Source organism: Xenopus laevis, chromosome 4S (assembly GCF_017654675.1).
Source record: "Xenopus laevis strain J_2021 chromosome 4S, Xenopus_laevis_v10.1, whole genome shotgun sequence".
Taxonomy (NCBI): domain Eukaryota; kingdom Metazoa; phylum Chordata; class Amphibia; order Anura; family Pipidae; genus Xenopus; species Xenopus laevis.
The window spans coordinates 107,421,647-107,443,150 of NC_054378.1; the positions used below are offsets into that span (position 1 = coordinate 107,421,647).

The window sequence follows — 21,504 nt, forward strand, 5'->3', positions numbered from 1 at the left end:
TGCAACCTTTGATACAGTTGACCACACACTCCTCCTTGACATTCTACACTCATCTGGCATTCGGGACACTGCTCTTTCATGGTTTACATCTTATCTGTCTGACCGTTCCTTTAAAGTTTCCTTCTCTAACTCTACTTCTACTACTTTCCCACTCTCTGTTGGAGTTCCTCAAGGCTCTGTTCCCTGCTGTTCTCCCTCTATACAACTTCACTAGGAAAACGTATTCAGTCATTTGGACTTCAGTATCACCTTTATGCTGATGACACCCAACTCTACTTGTCTACTCCTGATCTTTCTAATTCTATCCCTTCCCAAGTCACAGACTGTCTCTCTGCTGTCTCCTCCTGGATGTCACAGCGCCACCTGAAACTGAACCTTTCTAAAACAGAACTCATCATATTTCCTCCAAGATCTTCCCCTGTCCCTCAGATATCACTCACCGTAAACAACACCACCTTTCATTCCACCACACAGGCACGCTGCCTAGGAGTCATCTTAGACTCTCATCTGTCTTTTTCACCACACATTCAAACACTTGCAAAATCTTGCCGTATTCAACTGCGCAACATTGCTCGAATACGACCCTATCTCAGTTCAGAATCAACTAAAACACTGATTCAGTCTCTCATCATCTCCCGCCTTGATTACTGCAACTTACTCCTCACAGGTATTCCAACAAGTCACCTTTCACAACTCCAATCTGTTCTAAACGCGGCCGCTAGACTCATTCATCTGGCTCGCCGCTCAACATCAGCTGCTCCCATATGTATGTCCCTTCACTGGCTCCCAATCTCTTCTAGAATCAAATTCAAATTACTTACACTCACATTCAAGGCCCTTAATAATGAAACCCCTCCCTATATTTCATCTCTAATCTCCAAATACACTCTTTCACGAAACCTATGCTCTGCTTCTGATCTTCGCCTCACTTCTCCTCTGATCACTTCTGCCCATTCTCGTCTACAAGACTTCTCTCGGGCTTCTGCTTTTCTCTGGAACTCTCTGTCACAAGCTGTCAGGCTTTCTCCTTCCTTCCAAACTTTCAAGCGCTCCTTAAAGACCCATCTGTTTAAAGAGGCCTATTCGATGTACCTTAATTAATCATTGCTGTATCAAAAATGACAAATAGTTTATACAATCCTAATGTCTCAATTGTACCCTAACCTTTTAGTTTGTAAACCCTATTGTATTCTGTAATCCTTGTCTGTTATCCACCATTTATTCCCTGTTTGCTATAACTGCAGTAAAGCACTGCGTATCTTGACAGCGCTATATAAATAAATGATGATGATGGTTATATGAAAGAATAACAGTGACTGCAATATCACACAGCGCCATCTGTTGGTTATATGAAGGATTAACAGTGATGGCAATATCACACAGCGCCCTCTGTTGGTTATACGAAAGATTAACATTAATGGCAATATCACACAGCACCCTCTGCACATGGTAGTGGGACAGTGGGACAATGCACACAGTAATCCGTTTGGCAATTCTCTGTCACCATTAACTTTGCAAAGAAGTCCGGTTGATCGCTGGGGGGGTCGCTTTGGTGGAATGTGCGCTGCTGGGAGACAGGGCTGTAGTTGTGTCTAGGCTTATACTCGAGTGAATAAGTTTTCCCAGTTTTCGTAGGTAAAATTAGGTTCCTCGGCTTATACTCGGGTCGGCTTATACTCGAGTATATACGGTAATCCTTTTATATATGTTTAAGGGCCTCACCCCTCTTGTGTTGTATAAAATGAACTCCCATTTTTCTTTATAGTTTTAAATAAGGGTCAGTTATGACCTCTACACCTAAGACACAGGGCAATTACAGTCGTGTCACTTGAAGTCCCTGTAGACCTCACACAAAATTTCTTTAATACGCCCCCCATCTTGATATGATTGAGCTGCATCCTGCAATGCCCCTACATGTACATAGCACGGACCTTTGGGCAATAACAACTTGATGTTATAAGAAAGGTTAAGGGTGGTGGCAGACGAGGCTACTGGGGGAGATAAGTCGCCCAGCGACAAATCACCTCTTCTTCGAGTGACTACTCTCCCCTAAATGCCTTCCAGCCAGCGGGATGGCATTCGGAACGTTTAGTTTTCCGAAGTTGCCTCACAAGGAAACTTCGGACGACTTCGGAACACCAAAGCGATCCGAGTGCCATCCTGCTGGCGATTTACATTCTAGTTGGCGGCAAGGCATTTAGGGGAGAGTAGTCGCCCAAAGAGCCAATTTGTCACTGGCCGACTAATTCCCCCAGTAGCCTCGTCTGCCACCACCCTTATGGACCCTTTTCCACTTGAGCTTCCCTGCAGCAGGGTCTCTTCTTACAATACTGATTATGGACAATGGCACAAAGGAGTATTGCGAAGATGATGGAGACACCAATGGCATGCTCCTCCTATTATAGTTTAATGCAAGGAGGCAGCAGTTCAAGGATACATATTATTTTGCAGTTTATCCTGTGGGGTGCAATCATCACAATACCTGAAGATTATAGCAAGGCTCTGCAGTTCAGGTTTTTTTAGATACTGGAGTTAATGCATTGTGGGGCTCGATTATCGCTTTCCAGTTTGTGTTTTATTGTTTTGTCATACCAAAATAAATTGGAAATGAACCGAACGGGACGTTTAAAAAGTAACCACCTCAGACTACTAAAACGTGCCATCAGCAGTATCGACTTAGATAAATGATCCCTTATCTTAACACATTGTTGCTTTCCCAGGATAGTTCAGACAGGATTTTAGAATGTTCAGACGCATGACGGGCCTGATCTCTCCACCCTGGAAATCTGCTGCAGACAAAGCTGCTTAGGTATTCAAACTGCTGCTTAATAGACAACTTTGTTAGCCCTGTGTTTGTGCTGTTAAAAGAGTTGCATTCAGCTATCAGATCTGGCGCATTTACAAATGCAAGAGGTGTGGGAAGTATAAAACAGTAAAATGGATACAAAGTGAGCAATCACGATGTTCCTAAAAGTATAAAGATAAATATAGGGACTGCACACTCGAATTTAAAAAGGCAAAATTTTATTACATTTACAAAAATACACTTACATTTTCAGCTATGGCCCAATATTGGCCCATGGCCCAGTATTGGCCCTACGCGTTTCGACCACTAACGTGGTCTTCATCAGGGGCAAAATTCATAAATTATTGCAAAAAAGATAAAAAGGCCTTTTTATCTTTTTTGCAATAGTTTATGGCTATGGGCCAATATTGGGCCATAGCTGAAAATGTAAGTGTATTTTTGTAAATGTAATAAAATTTAGAATTTTTAAATTCGAGTGTGCAGTCCCTATATTTATCTTTATACTGAATTTTTGGGAGACTTTACTTGGGCGGTCTTCATGGGACAAGCACCTCACTATTGAATTAAAATTGGTGTGCGCCTTCTAAAAATCTAATTTGATGTTCCTAAAGGTATCAGCATCCATGCACGGTTTACAACTTGTAAATTTACAACTTTTAAAATGTTCCAATACTCATCAGCAGGTTTTTGTCAATAGTCGCAACTGCCATTTTTGATGCCTCATACTGGAGCTTAGCAGGTGCTCTCAGCTATGCTGGAACTCTGGGTAAAAACACTGCATTATGGGCAAAAAATAAGACAATTTGCACATTGCACCAGGGCCGGAACTAGGGGTAGGCAGAAGAGGCACATGCTTAGGGTGCAAAGTTGGGGGGAGGGGGTACCAGGACATACATCTTCTGTATCCTACCCCTAGTCCAGATTGGGACCATGTCCCCTAACTGGATTACACTGCATTATACTGCATTCATGAATGATTCTTGGAGCTTAGTAGTGTTGCATTTGTTTATAATTCACTATAGTTCTACAGTCTTTTGCAATTTAGCATCTATGCCCCTTGATAACTTGGTGCAGTTTAAGATCTACATATTCTTTAGTGTTGGTTGCTTTGAGGAAGAGTGGAACAAAATCAGTTTTGTTTTAGCTTTTGTTAGAGGAATGATCACAGAGATATTATAAAATAGGCGGTTACACGAACATGGTGGATTGCATTGTTCATTAACACCATTGCTGCAAGCAGATACCGCTTTAAGTTTATATCAAATTCATGCACAAGTCCAGCTTAATTTAGCTGGAGCATGACAATTGATATTTTTAACTTTGACACTTTTTTCCTTAAAACACCTCAATTTAAGGTGCTTTAAACATTCTCTGTTGATAACTGAATAACTGTTATATATAAGTGATAAAATTATAATTAAAATAATTCATGTTTTAGTAGAACAAAACACCATCTGGTCTGATTTTAGGGAGCCTTAGACGAGCCCTGTGACAAGGCTTCCCCAGCCAACCTGCTTTAGTAATGTGCATTGAAGCAAGCAAGATATATCCGTAGTCTACCACAAACTTCCTGCTCAAATTGGCACAGAGAGTTGCACTTCATGCAAAACCCCTTGTCATTGCGCCACACATTGGCTTTGATTTCCTTTTAAGGGTTTAATTGTAGACTGCCATAAATAAAGGCTACTGTGTGATTTCATTAGGAACCACGCCTACAAAATAACATGGATCATTTGTATATAAAAAAGATCTTCTGTGGGCTGAGGTGTAAATATTCTTTACCATAAAAATGTTTATTGAGATATGATTAAGCGTGTGTATTTATTGGATGCATGTTTATTGCATACATCCATGACACCTAGGGGCAGATTTATCAAGGTTCGAAGTGAATTCGAGGGAATTTTCAAAGTAAAAAAAATTTGAAATTCTAAGTAATTCTTTGGGTACTTCAACCATTGAATAGGATACTACGACTTCAAATTCGTCTCGAAGTAAAATTGTTCGAATATTCGACCATTCGATAATCAAAGTACTGTCTCTTTAAAAAAACTTCGACTTCAATACTTCGCCAAATTAAACCTGCCGAAGTGCTATGTTAGCCTATGGGGACCTTCTAGAGCAATTTTTCTATGTTTTTTGAAGTCAAAGAAAAATCAAGTGAAGGATGAAATCCTTCGAATCGTTCGATTCGAAGGATTTCAGCGTTCCATCTAATTATTTTACTTCGACCGCAAATGGCCAAATTCGATGTAAAAAAACTTCGACTCTGATATTCTACTTTTTTCTACTTCGAAATTCGACCCTTGATAAATCTGCCCCCTAGGGTTGCCACCTTTTCTAAAAAAAAATACCGATCGGTGGGAGCAAAAGGGCCGGTTCATTATGTAAAAGGGGTGGACGAAAAAAGGGTTCGGCGCAACAAGCGCGATGGACAGCAAATTGGGGGCGGGCCAAGGGCTTTGCTACTACAACTACAACTACTACTTTGCAGCTACATTGCCGATAAAATTTCTAATACCTGCCCCGGCCTTGACTGGTGTTTTACCGGCTAGGTCGTTAAAATACCGTAATGACACCTGAGTAGTTCCAAAGCTATGCAGCCTGTATCAGTTTCACTGATAATAACTTTCATTCAGCTGAAAAAAATTTAATTAGGTCTTGCTGGGTGAAATCCTTAGGGCTTTTACACACGGGTGTTTTTTGCTGCACTCCCCTGCGTTCCGCTTTCTTCTGTTCAGCCGCAGGGGAGCGCAGGAGTAAACGCACTCAATTATTGTCAAGAGGGCTGTACTCACACAGACGCCTGTAAGTACCGAACGCAGGTGGACTGCAACATGCTGCTGAACGGAAGAAAGCAGAACACAGGGGAGAGCAGCAAAAAACGCCCCTGTGTAAAAGCCTTAAATCCCCTTTCCTATGACCACTGCAGTCTTAAGGGCTGAACTCCACGAATGTTTTCCATTGGAACGGCAAAACGCAGGTGACAAATCGGATCTAGTGGCATGTGACAAAATATAATGGGACTGAATGAAAAATTGCACATAGAAACTACACACAATAAGACTGTCGGATGAAGACACAACTTGCCGTTCCGACAGAAAAATTTAGCTAAGGATAACATGCCACGAGTGCTTTTCATCAGATTTTGTGGGCCAGATTTTATCTGATCCTCCATGCAGCACCAAACAACGACGCACAACGGCATACGATTTTGTAGGATACTACAAAATCTGATGCCCTTAGGCTAGAATGTAAAGTCAGATGAGATAAAGTCGCATGTTGTTTACCAGGATATCACTGTCTACGTCATACTAAAAGTTTATTTAAATGGTGTAAGCTTCTTTTGCTGTTGGTCGGAAAATGGTGCAATAACTATGCTTTTCATACAGAGCAGAACTCAACACCAGGACAAGCGGCAGTGAATTTTTAGCTAAAATACGACAAACCAATTCCTTAGAATACAAATATGAGCTGTGAAATCCTCACTGAGCTGTACTGGACCTAAATCAAAGTGCCATTGTTGACAATTAATGAACTGTGGTTTTAAGATCCTTCAGTGACCAAGAGTCTGGGTGGATTTTAGCAGGGGTGTAGGAGGAAGAACAATTAATTTATTTGCTTTAGAATTGCATTGTTGTAAACTATATAAACTATAGGCGTTCTTCATGAAAGGGATACAGATACGAAGTGCCAAACCTATACAAACTTAATATGGTACACAGGTATGGGACCTGTTATCCAGAATGTTCAGGACCTGGGATTTTACGGATAATGGATCTTTTTGTAATTTATATCTTCATACCTTAAGTCTACTAAAAAATGATCTAAACATTAAAACATAAACCCAATAGGCTGCTTTTTGCTCCAATAAGGATTAATTATATCTCAGTACAATCTACTGTTTTATTATTACAGATCAAAAGGAAATTATTTTTAAACATTTGGATTATTTGATTATAATAGAATTTATGGGCGATGGCCTTTCCGTAATTTCTGGATAACGGTTTTCCGGAATAAGAATCCCATACTTGTACTTGGTTTCTTTGTTATGTAATGAGCAATATCAGGGGCAACATTCAACAATTTAAAACATATTGTCATGTTTCACATATTTCAAATATTTTTTAACTGCAACACTCCCTTTAACTAAAAGAACACTACAAAAGTTAAAAAGTGACAAATCCTTTCACATAATTATAAAGGATATACACAGCCTTCAGTAGTCTCTCTAATGTGTGTACAGAATGAGTTCCTCAGCAGAGGAGACCTTGTTACAGCAACTTAGATGACCAAAATCAAACCATCTGCCACTAATGCAATTTAACTGACTTGGCAACTATCGTTGATTTCCTGTTATCTCAAAATAGAGTAGTTACGTAGTGTAGCAAATTTGCTTGCAGCAGATGCCTTTTAATGCAGGGGACTGCTTTTATTTACCAATTACTCTCCATCTGGTCTGGATTATTTAAGAAATGATGTGAGAAATGAGAATGAACAGGTGTTTTTCACTTGCTTTTTGACATGTTCCTATATTTTTATACAGTAATGGTACTATCGCTTTTTAGACTGTAAGCTGTACTAGCAGGGCCCTTTTTACTTCTTGTAGTGACCAGTATTTGTATATAATTTATATATTTAATGTATACACCCTTCTGTACAATGCTGCAGAATATATTAGTATTTTATAGATGGGGGGGGGGTGTTGTGCTATGTTAGCTGTGCATTTTCTGCACTGTCCTCTCTAGTCATGACTTTTAGCACTAAGAGGGAGGTCTAAGGGCTTGGACATATAAACCCAATAATAATAATATAAAAGAAAGAAGAATAATAATAATATAATACAAAGAAGTCTTAATTATCAAGAAAACTTTATTGTCAATATACTTGTTAGAGTGTATTGAAATCTCACCTAGGTCCTCGTGATGCAAAATATAAAAACAATATATATTTTTTAAAAAAAACTCTTTTTATAATATTAAATACACTAACCTACCAATAATATTACAATATAAAAAATAGAAGAGGAGTCTGTGACCTTTATGTACAACTGTATTTCTTTTTCCTTTTCAGGGAAACTAGAAAACTATTTTCGCCTAGGAGGTATAGGGGCCCCATGAAACCCTAATTATTGGACAATTTCAATATATATTAGAAAAACATGTCAACCTCTGGATATGTTGGGGGCCCTTAAATTAATCTGCTGTGGGACATTTAGTTACACCCAGGGGTGTAACTACAGAGGAAGCAGACCCTGCGGCTGCAGGGGGGCCCAGGAGGTACAGGGGGCCCCATGAGGCTCTCATTGATGAGCAATTTGAACATATATTGGTAAAACAGGACAAATACTGGATATGTTGGGGGCCCTAAAATTAATTTGCTGTGGGGCCCAGCAACATCTAGTTACGCCACTGGTTACACCACTGCTTACTGTTATATTGGGTTTATTTCTTTATTATTTTTCAAGTTGTACCATCCAACAGCAACAAAAAGCATCTCCCTTTAATCTTCCAGAATTTAAATAAATCATCAAAGACTATACTACATAACATTAACTAATTAAAAGAAGTGATTTTAGCCGCACTGCCTTAAGTACAGCCAGGAATGTACTGTAGCAGTTGTATTGTCTTAAGAAAGATGATAGACAAGCTTTGCTACTCCTATACATCTCACTCTTCACCAGCAAAGCTTGGTATAGTTCTGCAATTACTTGAGAACCAAAGGTTGCTCCTAGTTGTACTATGACTATTGTATAAAAATACATTGTAGCAAATCTGCTTTGATATTTCTCAAAATCCAATTGGCAACAAGCCAGGTCTTCTGCTTATAATACACTTGCAATTTTTCCTGGTGGTTGTGTCTACTAGTTGACCCGCACCCAACCCTAACCCGCCCTCCCTCAGCCCACCCACACCCGACTTCCGGGTTCCTTTTATAGACCCGCGCCTGCCCCGCCGATGACGGCACAAAAGAGGAGGGGTAAGCAGGCGTGCATCTATAAAAAAAGGAACTCGGAAGCTGGCAGTGCAAGGTGGCGGGCGGGGAGAGCAGGAAGAAGAGCTGAACCCGGACCCGCTCCCAACCCTGGGTCCCGCGGGTATAGGGCCGGCCCGCACATAACTAGTGTCTACTACTGACAGACACACCTTATGAAATGGAGCACAGTTTCAGGTGGCACATGGGTGGGACGTGGATGTCTCTTGTACATCCCAGAAAATCAACATGGGCATGCAAGGTTCTCTGGAGCCCTGTACTTAGCTGCTTAGGCAAGACCTACATTTAGGGGGTTATTTACTAAAACTCGAATTTTTCTAACTTTAATTCGACCAAACTCCCAAACCTGAATGACCTTCATTTACAAAATGTTTCTCCAAAAAAACTGAGCAACAAAATCAAGTGTCAATTGGAATCATGTTACATTTTTGAATTGACATTCCGAAATCTCGACTTTTTCGAGTCGTTGCCTCGAAAACTTGAATTATACTATTATGGAATCCTAAAGGTAAAAAACATGCTTTGATTATTTTCAGATTTTAATTTTCAACAGCTTTGGAGTATAATAAATCCCTCTAAAAATGTTTTCCTCTTTAAAACTTTAACAGAAAAATGTAATGCTTTACTTTCAATCTTCCAATAGTCATTTTTAAAAATTTGGATTATTTGGATAAAATGGAGTCTATGGGAGACTTTCTGAATATTGGGTTTTCCGGATTCTCTTAAAATTAAAGATATAATGGGAGTCTTGTGAAATAAATTGGTTTAACAGTAAGCATGCACTCAGTTGTTATAATAAATTATATGTATTATGATAAACAAATTCACAAATACTACGGCTACATTATACGTGAAATAGAAGTTAAATTGTGATTCTTGATTCTATAAGATTGATACAGCGATTGTAATCACGTTAAGTTGTTGTTTTGTAGTTACTGCAGGACATGTGCAGCAAAACAAAAGTGTTTCTTAGCTTCCATCTGTCAAAGCCAAGAATTCTCCAGGCCTCCTTATTGGCTATTTCTGTAATCTCCGGTAAATCAGATTACGCATTCCAGGGTATTTCAATAGGATCATCTGGTTCATGATGGATATCTGTGTGCAACTAGCAGGAGGTTACATGTCATATCCCAGCACTTGGATTTGTGAGTATGACTTCTGGATATACAAACAACTGTTTCAGGTTTAGGATTCATAATTTAGCATGATGGGCTGGTTGTCTGTTATTTGTCAAATGCTAACATACACTAGAGGGCTATACAAATGTGTGGAAAATTGGGATGGAATGATCTGGATATTTTCTCTGAAGTGTCAGGTTGGCAGAGTAGAATGTATCTGGTAGTACATTGGGATCTAACCCCAGGAAGCCCTTCATTTCTTCCCTCAGCTGGTTTCAAGGCTAGTTTTATTTAATTCTTGTTAAATAAAGCGGAAGTGAGATGTTGGATGTTGATAACTTTATTGAGATTGTTCCTAAATAGGGAATTAGGATAGTGTTGGCAACAGGACTTTTCGGGGCACATTTACTAATGGTCGAATATCGAGGGTTAATTAACCCTCGATATTCGACCCTCGAAGTTAAATCCTTCGACTTCGAATATCGAAAGGATTTAGCGTTATTCATACAATCGAAGGAATAATCGTTCGAACGATTCGAAGGATTTCAATCCATCGATCGAACGATTTTCCTTTGATCAAAAAAAGCTAGGAAAGCGTATGGGGACCTTCCCCATAGGCTAACATTGATGCTCGGTAGGTTTTAGGTGGCGAAGTAGGTGGTCGAAGTTTTTTTTAAAGAGACAGTACTTCGACTATCGAATGGTCGAATAGTCGAACAATTTTTAGTTCGAATCGTTCGATTTGAAGTTGTAGTCGAAGGTCGAAGTAGCCAAAAAAAAACCTTCGAAATTCGAAGTTTTTTTATTTCAATCCTTCACCCGAGCTTAGTAAATGCGCCCCTTCAAGTGCTATTGCCCCTACATTAGCAGGACAGGGTGCAGTTTATGAAACTACATGGAGCTGTTCAAGCTGAAAGGTGTCAGGTTTGCTCTAAATTGTAGTGCATAAAATGATGATGAAATTGAAATGATGCTATCATGTTGTTATTTGCCAGCATTAAGTTGATTTGTCTTTATGTGGGGATATTCAGCCTTACTTTACTGCCATTGTTCTTTAGGTTGCACTGGAAAAATATGATCCCAATATATCCTGGAGTTTTGCAAAGTTTTGTTAAACATTTTATCTACAAAAACAATACAAAATTAGGTGTGAAATACAAAGTGCATTTCTTAAGCTCCACTGAAATTCTTACATGTGAATTGTAATTGCGGAACTTACACAACCATTTTATTGTTGGAACTGGTAAAGCTTGTTGCAATCAGTGGAACAATTTCAGACAGGAAGAGGTCCCTGATAGAAGGGATTTAAAATACTTTATTAAAACTGGTTTTAATGCTGTGATAGTATAGTGGCAGTGCTTGGTGGATCCCAGCTCCATGTCTATATACCTAAAAATGTGTCCTAATTGCTATTTTGCTTTTGTACCAAATCGCTAATGTTATCCAGTCTATGCACAATGGAACCAAATTTAGTTTTAAGTTAAAGCCTGCTTTCTTAAATGTCTTTGCAGAGAGTAAAGTCAGGGGCATATACTATTATATTTTGGGATCTTGGATTAACCATTTTCTCTGTACAAAGTTACAAATATTATAGTATATATTGATTATAGCTATCAAATTTTTCAGTTGGGAATCACCCACTAGGTCATTTCAGTGGCCTATTTTTTAATGATGTATGTTTTCTATGTGTTTCTATGGCATACTTTTAGATGAAGTATAAAGAATCTTATTGGCTGTGTGTGTTGAGCTCAACATTTGTAAGTCTTGTAGTCCCACCTCTTGTGGAGTGTGTTATGTTCTTTTAGAATCATATAAACCACAGCTAATGGGCTTTAGGGTGTTTAGGCTTGTAAGCAGATTAAAATAACCATGGATAAAATATTATTTAACTTACTTATTAGATATCTATGAATAGGAGAACATGTTTCATTCTGAGTGTCTGCTGCATTATAGTAATCAGAATTGCAAAAAAAAAAAGGTACGTATGTAATTTGTCATCTGTAATAAGGAGACTATAAGGGTTAAGGCTGGTGCAAACAGGAAACGGCTTTGCTCTCAGTATCAGAAAAGGGGAAGCTGACGTTTAAGCTATTGACAGTGCAACTATTCACTAGACTTCTGCTTTTATGTCACTTATATCTGTGTGCTAAAGCAGGTGGTGCTTTTTTATTCTGGTTTCCAAGCACTTGGTCCTTAATTACTTTTGCCGTTTAGTATATGTCATGCTGTGTCATATTTAGTACATTTAACTGCAATGGAAAAATAACAATTGATTAACTGCTATTTGCAGTGGTTCTGGAGCCAATGGAACATTGTCCCTGGACAGGGAAACACTGTGCATATTGCTTTCACACCACCCTTAAGCTCCCCATTGACGTGACAATTCTTCTTGCCAAACGACCGATTTTAGGGAAGCCCAACCAATCCTTCGAAATTATCGTGCGGTTAGTGGGATTCGAACGATCGTACATCTTACGATTTTTCGGACGACATCTGTCAGGAAATTGATCGGCCAGGTCAAAAAATCTTTGTCAGTCCCAGTGCAATCTATCTATGTTTGCAGGGCCAAGCAGGCAGCTCCCCTTTGTTTTCCTAGCAAATTGGTCTTTTTAGTTGACGGTCAATTCGTACGATCGTTCTGAGAAGATCGTGGTCTCACGATCAGGATCTGATCTTTTAAAAATCTCAACATCTATGGACAGCTTAAGGTCTAAAAAGCAAATCAAGTATTGTATGGCCAGTTTTTGATGAGAATAACCAAAACAAACAAACACATAATTGATTGCAATAAAAATGGTCATCGAATTCATACTCTAGCACTGATGACTATTGGTGGGAATCATGAATAAGAGATCTCCTTATCGAATTGAGTGAACCACAGTTTTTCCTGCTCAGACCCACTATCCAGTGTAATAAAACAATATCTTTATTGCAAATTATATATATACTAGACATTAAGCCCGTTAAATTAACGGGCGCTAGAACATATGTAGCCATAGACGGTCCGTGGGGCACATGCGCAGTAGCGCAATCCCACGGACACAGGGACTGGACGCAGAGACACTTGAACTTTATTATATAGGGTAATATGTCTAAATGCCAGTTTATCCAGAGGATACAGCTCTCACTGTAAAAAACTGTAAGTGGCAATATGATTAAATTGAAAGTGGTTTAATATTTGGAATGGGAGGAAGAGTAACTTATTTTGTGACCCACAGTCTACACTGCTATCCTCATTTCCTATCCATAAGCTATATCTTTTGATGGATGTCAGAATTTCCAAACAATATATGTTTAATAGCTATAATTGTCAGCATGTTTCTAGGTCCATTAAAAATAGCAGATTCTGGAGATGCCACGAATAATGGGCCTAATATATATGTCATAAAAGGCAATAAGTCAAGTGGTGTCAGATTCTGTCAAACGCTAAATAATTTTATTTGGGTAAAATTAACTTGTGAACACAAAAAAACATTTTAGAGCTACAACATTAATTCCATGAACTAAAAAAAAAATATTATTTATCATGACGGCCCAAAATTAATTTCTGATTTTTATAAAGTGAAAAATATTTTTCCTGCTGACCACATATTCTGTGACTGCAAAAATGCATTTTGTTAACATAGAAAATGATAAAATCCATGTAATATTGCAAAACGTCCTGTTTTTATATGGCACACAGTTAGGGGATTTGGGGTTATTTATTAACATTTGTAATTTTTTTCCTCAAAATTTTTTTGTATTTTGTACTTAAACTCATGAATGATGATATGATTCAGATTTTCGTTTGATCTGATTAAATCATGACTTTTTAATAATAAATAATGTCAAATCGTGGATTCTAGTTTGGTCGGACTTTTATCATTAATATAATCAGAAAAATTCCGACTTTGATAAATAAGGCCGTAGATGTTGAGCTGTTCAGGCCCATGGGACACTAGTTGATTTGATTAGCATTGTGGACATAGTACCTTTCCCCAGCTAAAAGCACGTCCCATTTAAAGGAGAAGGGATAGCATTTTACAATTGGGGTGCCTATATCTGACACCCCGGGCTGGTGTCCAGATCAGCAGAAAAACGCACCAGCCCAGGGTTTTTCTAGCAAGCACCATGTAGTGATCCTCTTCCTGCTTCATCGGTTTTCAAATTTCCCAGTGCAGACTCATGCGCAGTAGATCGAAATAGCCGGCTTTTTCGTTAAAGTTCAGCTTTTCGCCCTACTGCGAATGCGCAACCGCGAGAAGACCAGAAGAAGCAGGGAGAGGATCTTTCCATGATGGTCGCTAGAAGAACCCCTGGCCCTGGGTGTCAGGTAAGTAAAAGAAGTCACTTGGGGGGGCCTAACTTTTGGCACCCCCAAGTGTAAAATGCTATTCCTTCTCCTTTAAAAGCATAAGAAACATATACAGTATATGTCATCTTTATGGCAAACGTGAGTGTTCTCAAACTGCCAACACCAGGAATGTTTCCTTTGCCTTGTGTGTCATAGGCCTTAGGTTACAAATAATTTTTTTAACAGCATTAATAATGTGCACCACTTAATATATTGTGACCTATACAGTTTGAAAAACAAAAAGACCCTGCTTAGATAAGTAACCCAACACTGATCCATTATTATTTAAGTGCATAAGTATGCTGCATATATGTTCACAAGGATTTGTTTATAACTAAATAATGACACACCCGTGCTTGCAAATATTAATACCAATATGAGCACAGATATTTATTTTTCCTTATATTCATGCTCTTTATGTAGAGTATTTTTTAAGCAGAGAGATGCGCAGTTCACACAGTAGTCCTGGCATAAGATTGTTCCATGTAAGCACTGGGCATTTTTCAAGGCTTGATCCTGATTTAGTTTAAGTGGATGTATTATCCTGCTCTTCCTGAGGGTGACCAGAATTGACTGTAACAGTTTAAGGTTGGATTAAGAAATTATAATTATCAGTCAGATGCTCTTTTGACCCATGATTAAAAGAGGCAGTTGCCTAAGCAGATCTGATGAGGCAAAGAATTTAATTAGTGAGAGTGGCAATTAACTAAATGCACTTTCTGAATGTTCTCCAACCATTTCAATAGATTCAGTCTTCAGTCAAAGAATGGGGGAATATGGTTAAAATAAACTAGAATGTTTATTTTGGAAATGTGAAATCTTGAAATGCAAAATATTCATTCCAGAAATGTATTTTTTTTCAAAAATATAATTATCGTTGTCTTTGTTGATCCCGCTGCTGTGCCAATTGGCCAATAAAGCGGTTGTGGGATCACAATTGATCAACCTAAAAGAATAAATAATGACTTCTGCTCTTTTCTGTTGTCATGGAGAGACAGGAAAAAACAAAGTCTGCTTTGATGTAATGCTGCCCTCTCCCAAGCTGGTTCAGGGGAGTATTGATCCCAAATCTTGCATCTTTTTTGTCTGTATAAAACACTTACACAATAACATCTTTAAAAAAGGATTATGTAAAAACCCAGAATATTTTTTTAAAACCTATGCCTTTTGCAGCCTGCATCATATCTAGCAATAATCATGATGGCTACACTGATTTCAGAAATTGCCATTACTATCAGATTGGATAATTCAATATGTTTTGATTTTAGTGATCTAAACACCTCGGGCCGATTCACTAACTTCGAGTGAAGGATTCGAAGTAAAAAAACTTTGAATTCCAAAGTGTTTTTTGGGCTACTTCGACCATCGAATGGGCTACTTCGACCTTCGACTACGAATCGAAGGATTTGAACTAAAAATCGTTCGACTATTCGACCATTCGATAGTCGAAGTACTGTCTCTTTAATAAAAAACTTCGACCCCGTAGTTCGCCATCTAAAAGCTACCGAACTCAATGTTAGCCTATGGGGAAGGTCCCCATAGGCTTTCCTAAGTTTTTTGATCGAAGGATATTCCTTCGATCGTTGGATTAAAATCCTTCGAATCGTTCGATTCGAAGGATTTTATCGTTCAATCGAAGGAATGATCGTTCGATCGCACTATTTGCGCTAAAATACTTCGATATTCGAAGTCGAAGGATTTTAATTCCCAGTCGAATATCGAGGGTTAATTAACCCTCGATATTCGACCCTTTGTGAATCGGCCTCCTCATGTTGCATACAGTAATCCCACCATAAGTAATATCATTCATTTCTTTTCAGTTGTTTCTAATATGTGATAGAGTAATTACATGTATTAGCATTGTCACCTGCTAGGGCATCTTTAACCTCCTCTTGGAATCACATTTGCTCTTAATGTAGAAAGGGTAACTTATACTGGCTAATCTTAAACGTATCTAAAGAAAAAAATGGTCCACGGACCAAAAGAATGTCCTCCCATTTGAACCAGGATCGTTTTATCTGCAACTTGCTTTACAAATGTTTGCTTTTTTATTACCTCCCCTTATATAACGGGTGATTTTCTATTTTCACTTTAGTTACATGTCATTTATAATTTATAGTACAGGTACGGGATCTGGAAACCCATTATCCAGTAAGCTCTGAATTACAGCAAGGCCATCTCCCATATACTCAAAATATTCACCCATTTGGTTATTTAAAGTTTATATGATTTTCTAATACACTTAAAGGTACGAAGATCCAAATTATAAAATAGTATTTATATAGTGAATAAAGTACCCCCTATTGTAAAATATAAGGATATTATAAGTCACAGAGTAGTTCCATGACTATATAAAAGCACAAGGCCGAGTGTTTTTATACAGGTCATGGAACTCCGAGGTTACTTCTGATATCCTCATATTTTGCAACAGGAGGTACTTTATTTATTATAATACACAAGTTTTAGTGAGTCATGTGACAAAAATGACATCACTACTCACCATTTATAACTGATGACATCACTAGTCACCGTTTATAAGGATATAATTGACAAGATATTCATGGCTTTTGTGTATTATAAGTATATGTCAGATACAGTAAATGTCAGCGTAATAGGGATCGTTGTGCAGAAATGCAATACAATGACCTGTATTTATTCTTGATCCACAGAATTTTAATACTGAATTACAACACTTTATCTTGGTGATGAACCCCAGCTCACCAGCATCCAGTGCTCTGGCTCCTATCAACAATACTGGAGGTCCCACCACTCCACGCAAGGGACCCCCCAAGTTCAAGCAAAGGGCAACCCGTCAGTTCAAGAGCAAGCCCCCTAAAAAAGGAGTAAAAGGGTAAATTTATGAGACATTATTATTTGAGAACAGTTGTATTTTTGTGCATTAACTCATATTACTGCAAATGTCATGAAAAGTCAACAGCTGTGACCTATAAAGCCATAAGAAGGAAATACAGCCTGCTGACTTTTTGGTCAGATTAGTTGCTAGTGGACATTCTTAGACATCCAATGAAGCAATCTTGATAACTGTTGCGGTGGGCCATAGGTGCTGTTCTTGAGTTCTAATTACATTCTGAAATGCCTGTGAAATGGCTAAGTAACAAAAAACAAAGCAGAGAGAAAATACACAATCCACCATGTTTCTTGCACTTTGCATCCTATTCTGCACTTTTGTGAAGGTCCTTGACTCCATGTTAGATCTGTGGCCCCTAATGAATACAGCACTGCCTGCAATTGGAAGGACTGTATTTACAAGGGTGGGCAGAGGGAGTCACATAGGCGCTCCTCTCTAACTTACGTGTCATTCAGACGTGCAAGGGAGTTCCATGTAGCACATCTGCAACTGAGACCTGTACTTACTGCCTGCCCTATGGTAGACATCAAGGTTATGGAAATTCTGTGCCCATCAGTCCTGGACTCTGCAATTAGGGTCACATTATAAATACTGCTGTAGGTGGGGCACACTTTTTCACTTGCACCAGGGTCATAGTAAACAAGCCCTATGGAGTTACTGAACATTTTTACCTAAGACTGTTTTTAATACCTTTGTTTTATTATGCTATATGTTGCTTAGACAATAATTTTATTAAATCAAATAAATTACTGACTTTGTAGGTTTGGCGACGACATCCCAGGGATGGAAGGACTAGGAACTGGTAAGAAGCAACTTCAACATTAATTTTAATTTATCTTAAAGTAGTAAATAACTATAAAGACATAATATCATTATTATTATTTGTGCATATAAAACACCATTATATTTTGCAGCATTTTACAATTGAAGGGTATATTCATAATACATACAAATTACATATAAATACTAATCAATACAGAGGCTAAAGAGAGGATCCTGCTTAATAGAGCTTTTAGTCCCTACACATATCTCAGCACTGAAATCACCTAGTTAGGCCATTTAAGCACTGATTTTATTCTTTCAAATGTAAAGAATGCAGACTATAAATACAATTGTCATTAGATATATGTATTTAAGCAGTAGGTGCTAAAGGTAGACAGATCCCTACATGTCTGGCTACCTAAAGTCCCATGCACAATGTATAGTAGCATTGCCAGGTGTTATTTTCCATCCCCAAAATGAAGTACATAAGCAAAAATTATATTTACCTAATGCACATGTAGGGGACTGATAAATGTATTGCCCATTTATATTGCACTCCCCTAAAATTTGGCCATTTAAGGGCCCCTAATTATACAGGAGCTATACTCCATCTCCTGGGTCAAAACCTGACCCCTAATTATCCTGGGTTTAGCCACTGGGTGGCATTGTGTGAAACTATATTATCTGAGCAAACATATGCTTAGGGTCCATTTGGTTACTCCCTTTACCTGAGCAGGCAGAAAGGGTGAGGTGGAACCTAGACAGGTCAGGTCTAGTAAGTGATAGGCTAGCTCACTTTCATAGATCATTCTAGCTGTGATAGATAGTTAGGCTGTTAGCCGAGCAGCTGAAGCTCCATTAGTGTGAGCAGAAGTGTGAGTGGAATTATGATCCCAGGTACCAATTGCCCTGAAGTAGGGACTAAGCGTTAGAGTTTGCTCCGTTAGGGAAAATACTGAAAGCTGGGTGTACCTTCATAGAATCTGTTTATGCTGTCATTCCTGCGGGAACTTAAACTGACCAGTGGTACTTGTGAGTATATGCCTGTCCACTGTTGTTCAATGTTCCGGGCTTATATTTCCTATGTGGATTATTCTGAGCTTCAATGGTTCTATGATTAAATGTTTAAGAACCACTGGTGCCCAATTATTGATTATTGTTACAGTTGTACTACACCCTGCCTCCACACCTCTGCGAGGAGTTACTCCGTGAGAATCAGGTTCTTATCCAGAGCACATATTGAGGTATAGCTACTAGTGAAGACCAACAGTGCTGCTCATTTTACTATAAGCTTACACACACCTAAAAACTGCAAAGACTATGGTACTTAGAAATGCTATTTGTTCTAATCTGTTTTTAGGGATGTTGCTTTAACTTAACCTGCCTACGTGTTCCTATGGTTATGACTTTTAATAGATATCTGTACTGCAGTATTACTGACATGCAACATGCACTTTTTTTGTATTATTTGCAGATATCACAGTGATCTGCCCTTGGGAGGCGTTCGGCCACTTGGAGCTCCATGAGCTTGCTCAATTTGGAATCATTTAACTTCTGCAGCAGCCTTACCCATCTACACAGCTTCACTGGGTTATCATCAGACTTTCTCATTATCCTGTTAAATAACACACAACCTGGAAATAAGTGATTACATTATGTACAATTTCTATTTAACCAACCTCAGTGTAATCCAGGGATCTTCAACAAGCTACTACTGAACTCCAACTCTGAATCATTGGGCTGTTTGTTAAATGCTGTTTAATTCTCACAGGGTTTATGAAGAATGTCAGTTATGTCTATTTAACAGTATAAAATGTGATGTGGGGATCCATAAATAGAAATCACAAAGGAACCAATTATCATTATAATACATTATTATTAATTAATATTGTAATTATTTAGAATGTTTGTTTTAATATTCGTCAAAAGGCCACAACAGTGGTTCTAACAAACTATATTAAGAATAGTAATGAAACTAAAAGAAGCAAAGACACAATCCTTGAGAACCTACAATTTGACAAAGGGATAAGCAAATTTGGGATTGTTATTATCAACCACTGGAGGATATACAGTAATGGAAATTATTTATAATAAGATCTACAGAGTAGAGGTTGACTGAAATGAAATGGGGTGTGAGTACACATTACCTTATACAGACATTAAAAAATAAATCGTTTTTATGTGATTAAATTACAATCCACAAGCACTAAAAAGGGCTTTCTGAGTCTTACTTTATCTACAAATTTTGTTTTGTTTTTTATTGGCTTATTAAAGCTTCCCTGATTTTAAACAAAAATGTAAAACAGAGAACAGCAGGTGTTTGTTTTTAGGAATATGTTTCTAATTATTCATGTTTATTTTGTCTTCTGTTCACCATGGTAACTGTCAATACAGAGACTTTTAATGTAAAGGATGAAAAGAACAATTTGATATGCGTTCTTAAACATTTACAAAAACTGGCATGAATAATAACTTTATTTTATTTCCAAATCATGTAGTTACTTTGCAAGGACAAGGAAAGGGTAGGAATGAGTTTAACCTCTATTAAAAGCCATACATACAGTGATGCCCTCCATTCTTCCCATTCCTCTCTTGATTAAGTGCTTTGTCAGTGCAGTCCCCATGTTAGAGGAAAAACCACTTACTCCTTTATGGAAAATTCCCATAGTATATCACTTTACCATTTTATCAGGACTTTCTGATATGCACAGAACAATTGAGTACAGGCATTGCATGCACATAAGCAATATTTGTGAGTGCACCTTTTAGTTCTCAAGAAATTTCACTAAACCCCAGAAAGCCCTGCCTCCTAGCCCTGCATCAATGACAGCAGCCTATGATGTTTTCCACGGTGACGCATGTCTCTACAGAATACACACTGATTGGCAAGTTCTTAGTAGTAAATTCTCCCGTGAGCCAATCGGTGTGTTTTAATGCTGCTTCTACATCCGTCTGCCATACTGCCCTGTTCTGTTAGCTCTGCTGTCCTGGTAGTTTTACACAGGTGCACTTTCAGTTCCACAGCGCCATATTGATGACGTATTAATAACTAAAATGGCAGCCTCAACAAAGGGAGAACAGCATAAATTTAAAAAATTAAACAGTGGAATTTTAAAAAATAAAGTTGCACAGGCAGGCAAAAAGGCAAAAAGGATATTGTGTGGGGTGCAGTTGAAGCCTTTCTTTGTCCTTTAATCATCAAAACTCTTGCATTATTTCGTTTTAAAAGCTGAAAAGGGGTCATAATTGTCCAAAATTTGAGTTTTTTGTTCTACTGACACAACTAAAAGTAAGATCCCAATAAAATGATGATGGCATTCAACAATTATATGGGAGAGGGAACAAAATCACCGGCACATGGAGATAATACTAGCAGAGCAACGCCTTACAAGATTTATTTCGGAATGCTTTCAAGGGCTTGCCCTGCTAGTCTTATCCCTGTGTGCCGGTGATTTTATTCCCTTTCCCATATTGGTTTTGAGGTGGCCGATACCTCTTTCACTGTGCATCAGGGATTTATGTCTTCGGAGCGCCAGGGTGCGCAAGTGTAAGTTGTATTCAACAATTATAGGAATCTTGACCCACCATTTGGCCTGCCCAACAATAATGCATTGCAGTCCTCTCT

The 21,504-nt window shown here is 38.3% G+C and overlaps 1 protein-coding gene across 1 annotated transcript; it reads left to right on the top strand.

Moving 5' to 3' along the window:
• The first annotated feature begins 9,902 nt into the window (after positions 1 to 9,902).
• On the top strand, positions 9,903 to 20,092 carry pde6h.S (phosphodiesterase 6H S homeolog). Its single transcript, NM_001094262.1, has 4 exons — positions 9,903 to 9,942; positions 16,918 to 17,099; positions 17,879 to 17,919; positions 19,354 to 20,092. Exons 2-4 carry the CDS (start codon positions 16,954 to 16,956, stop codon positions 19,428 to 19,430), a joined length of 264 nt encoding a protein of 87 aa, NP_001087731.1. The 5' UTR covers positions 9,903 to 9,942; positions 16,918 to 16,953; the 3' UTR covers positions 19,431 to 20,092.
• The last annotated feature ends 1,412 nt before the right edge of the window (positions 20,093 to 21,504 follow it).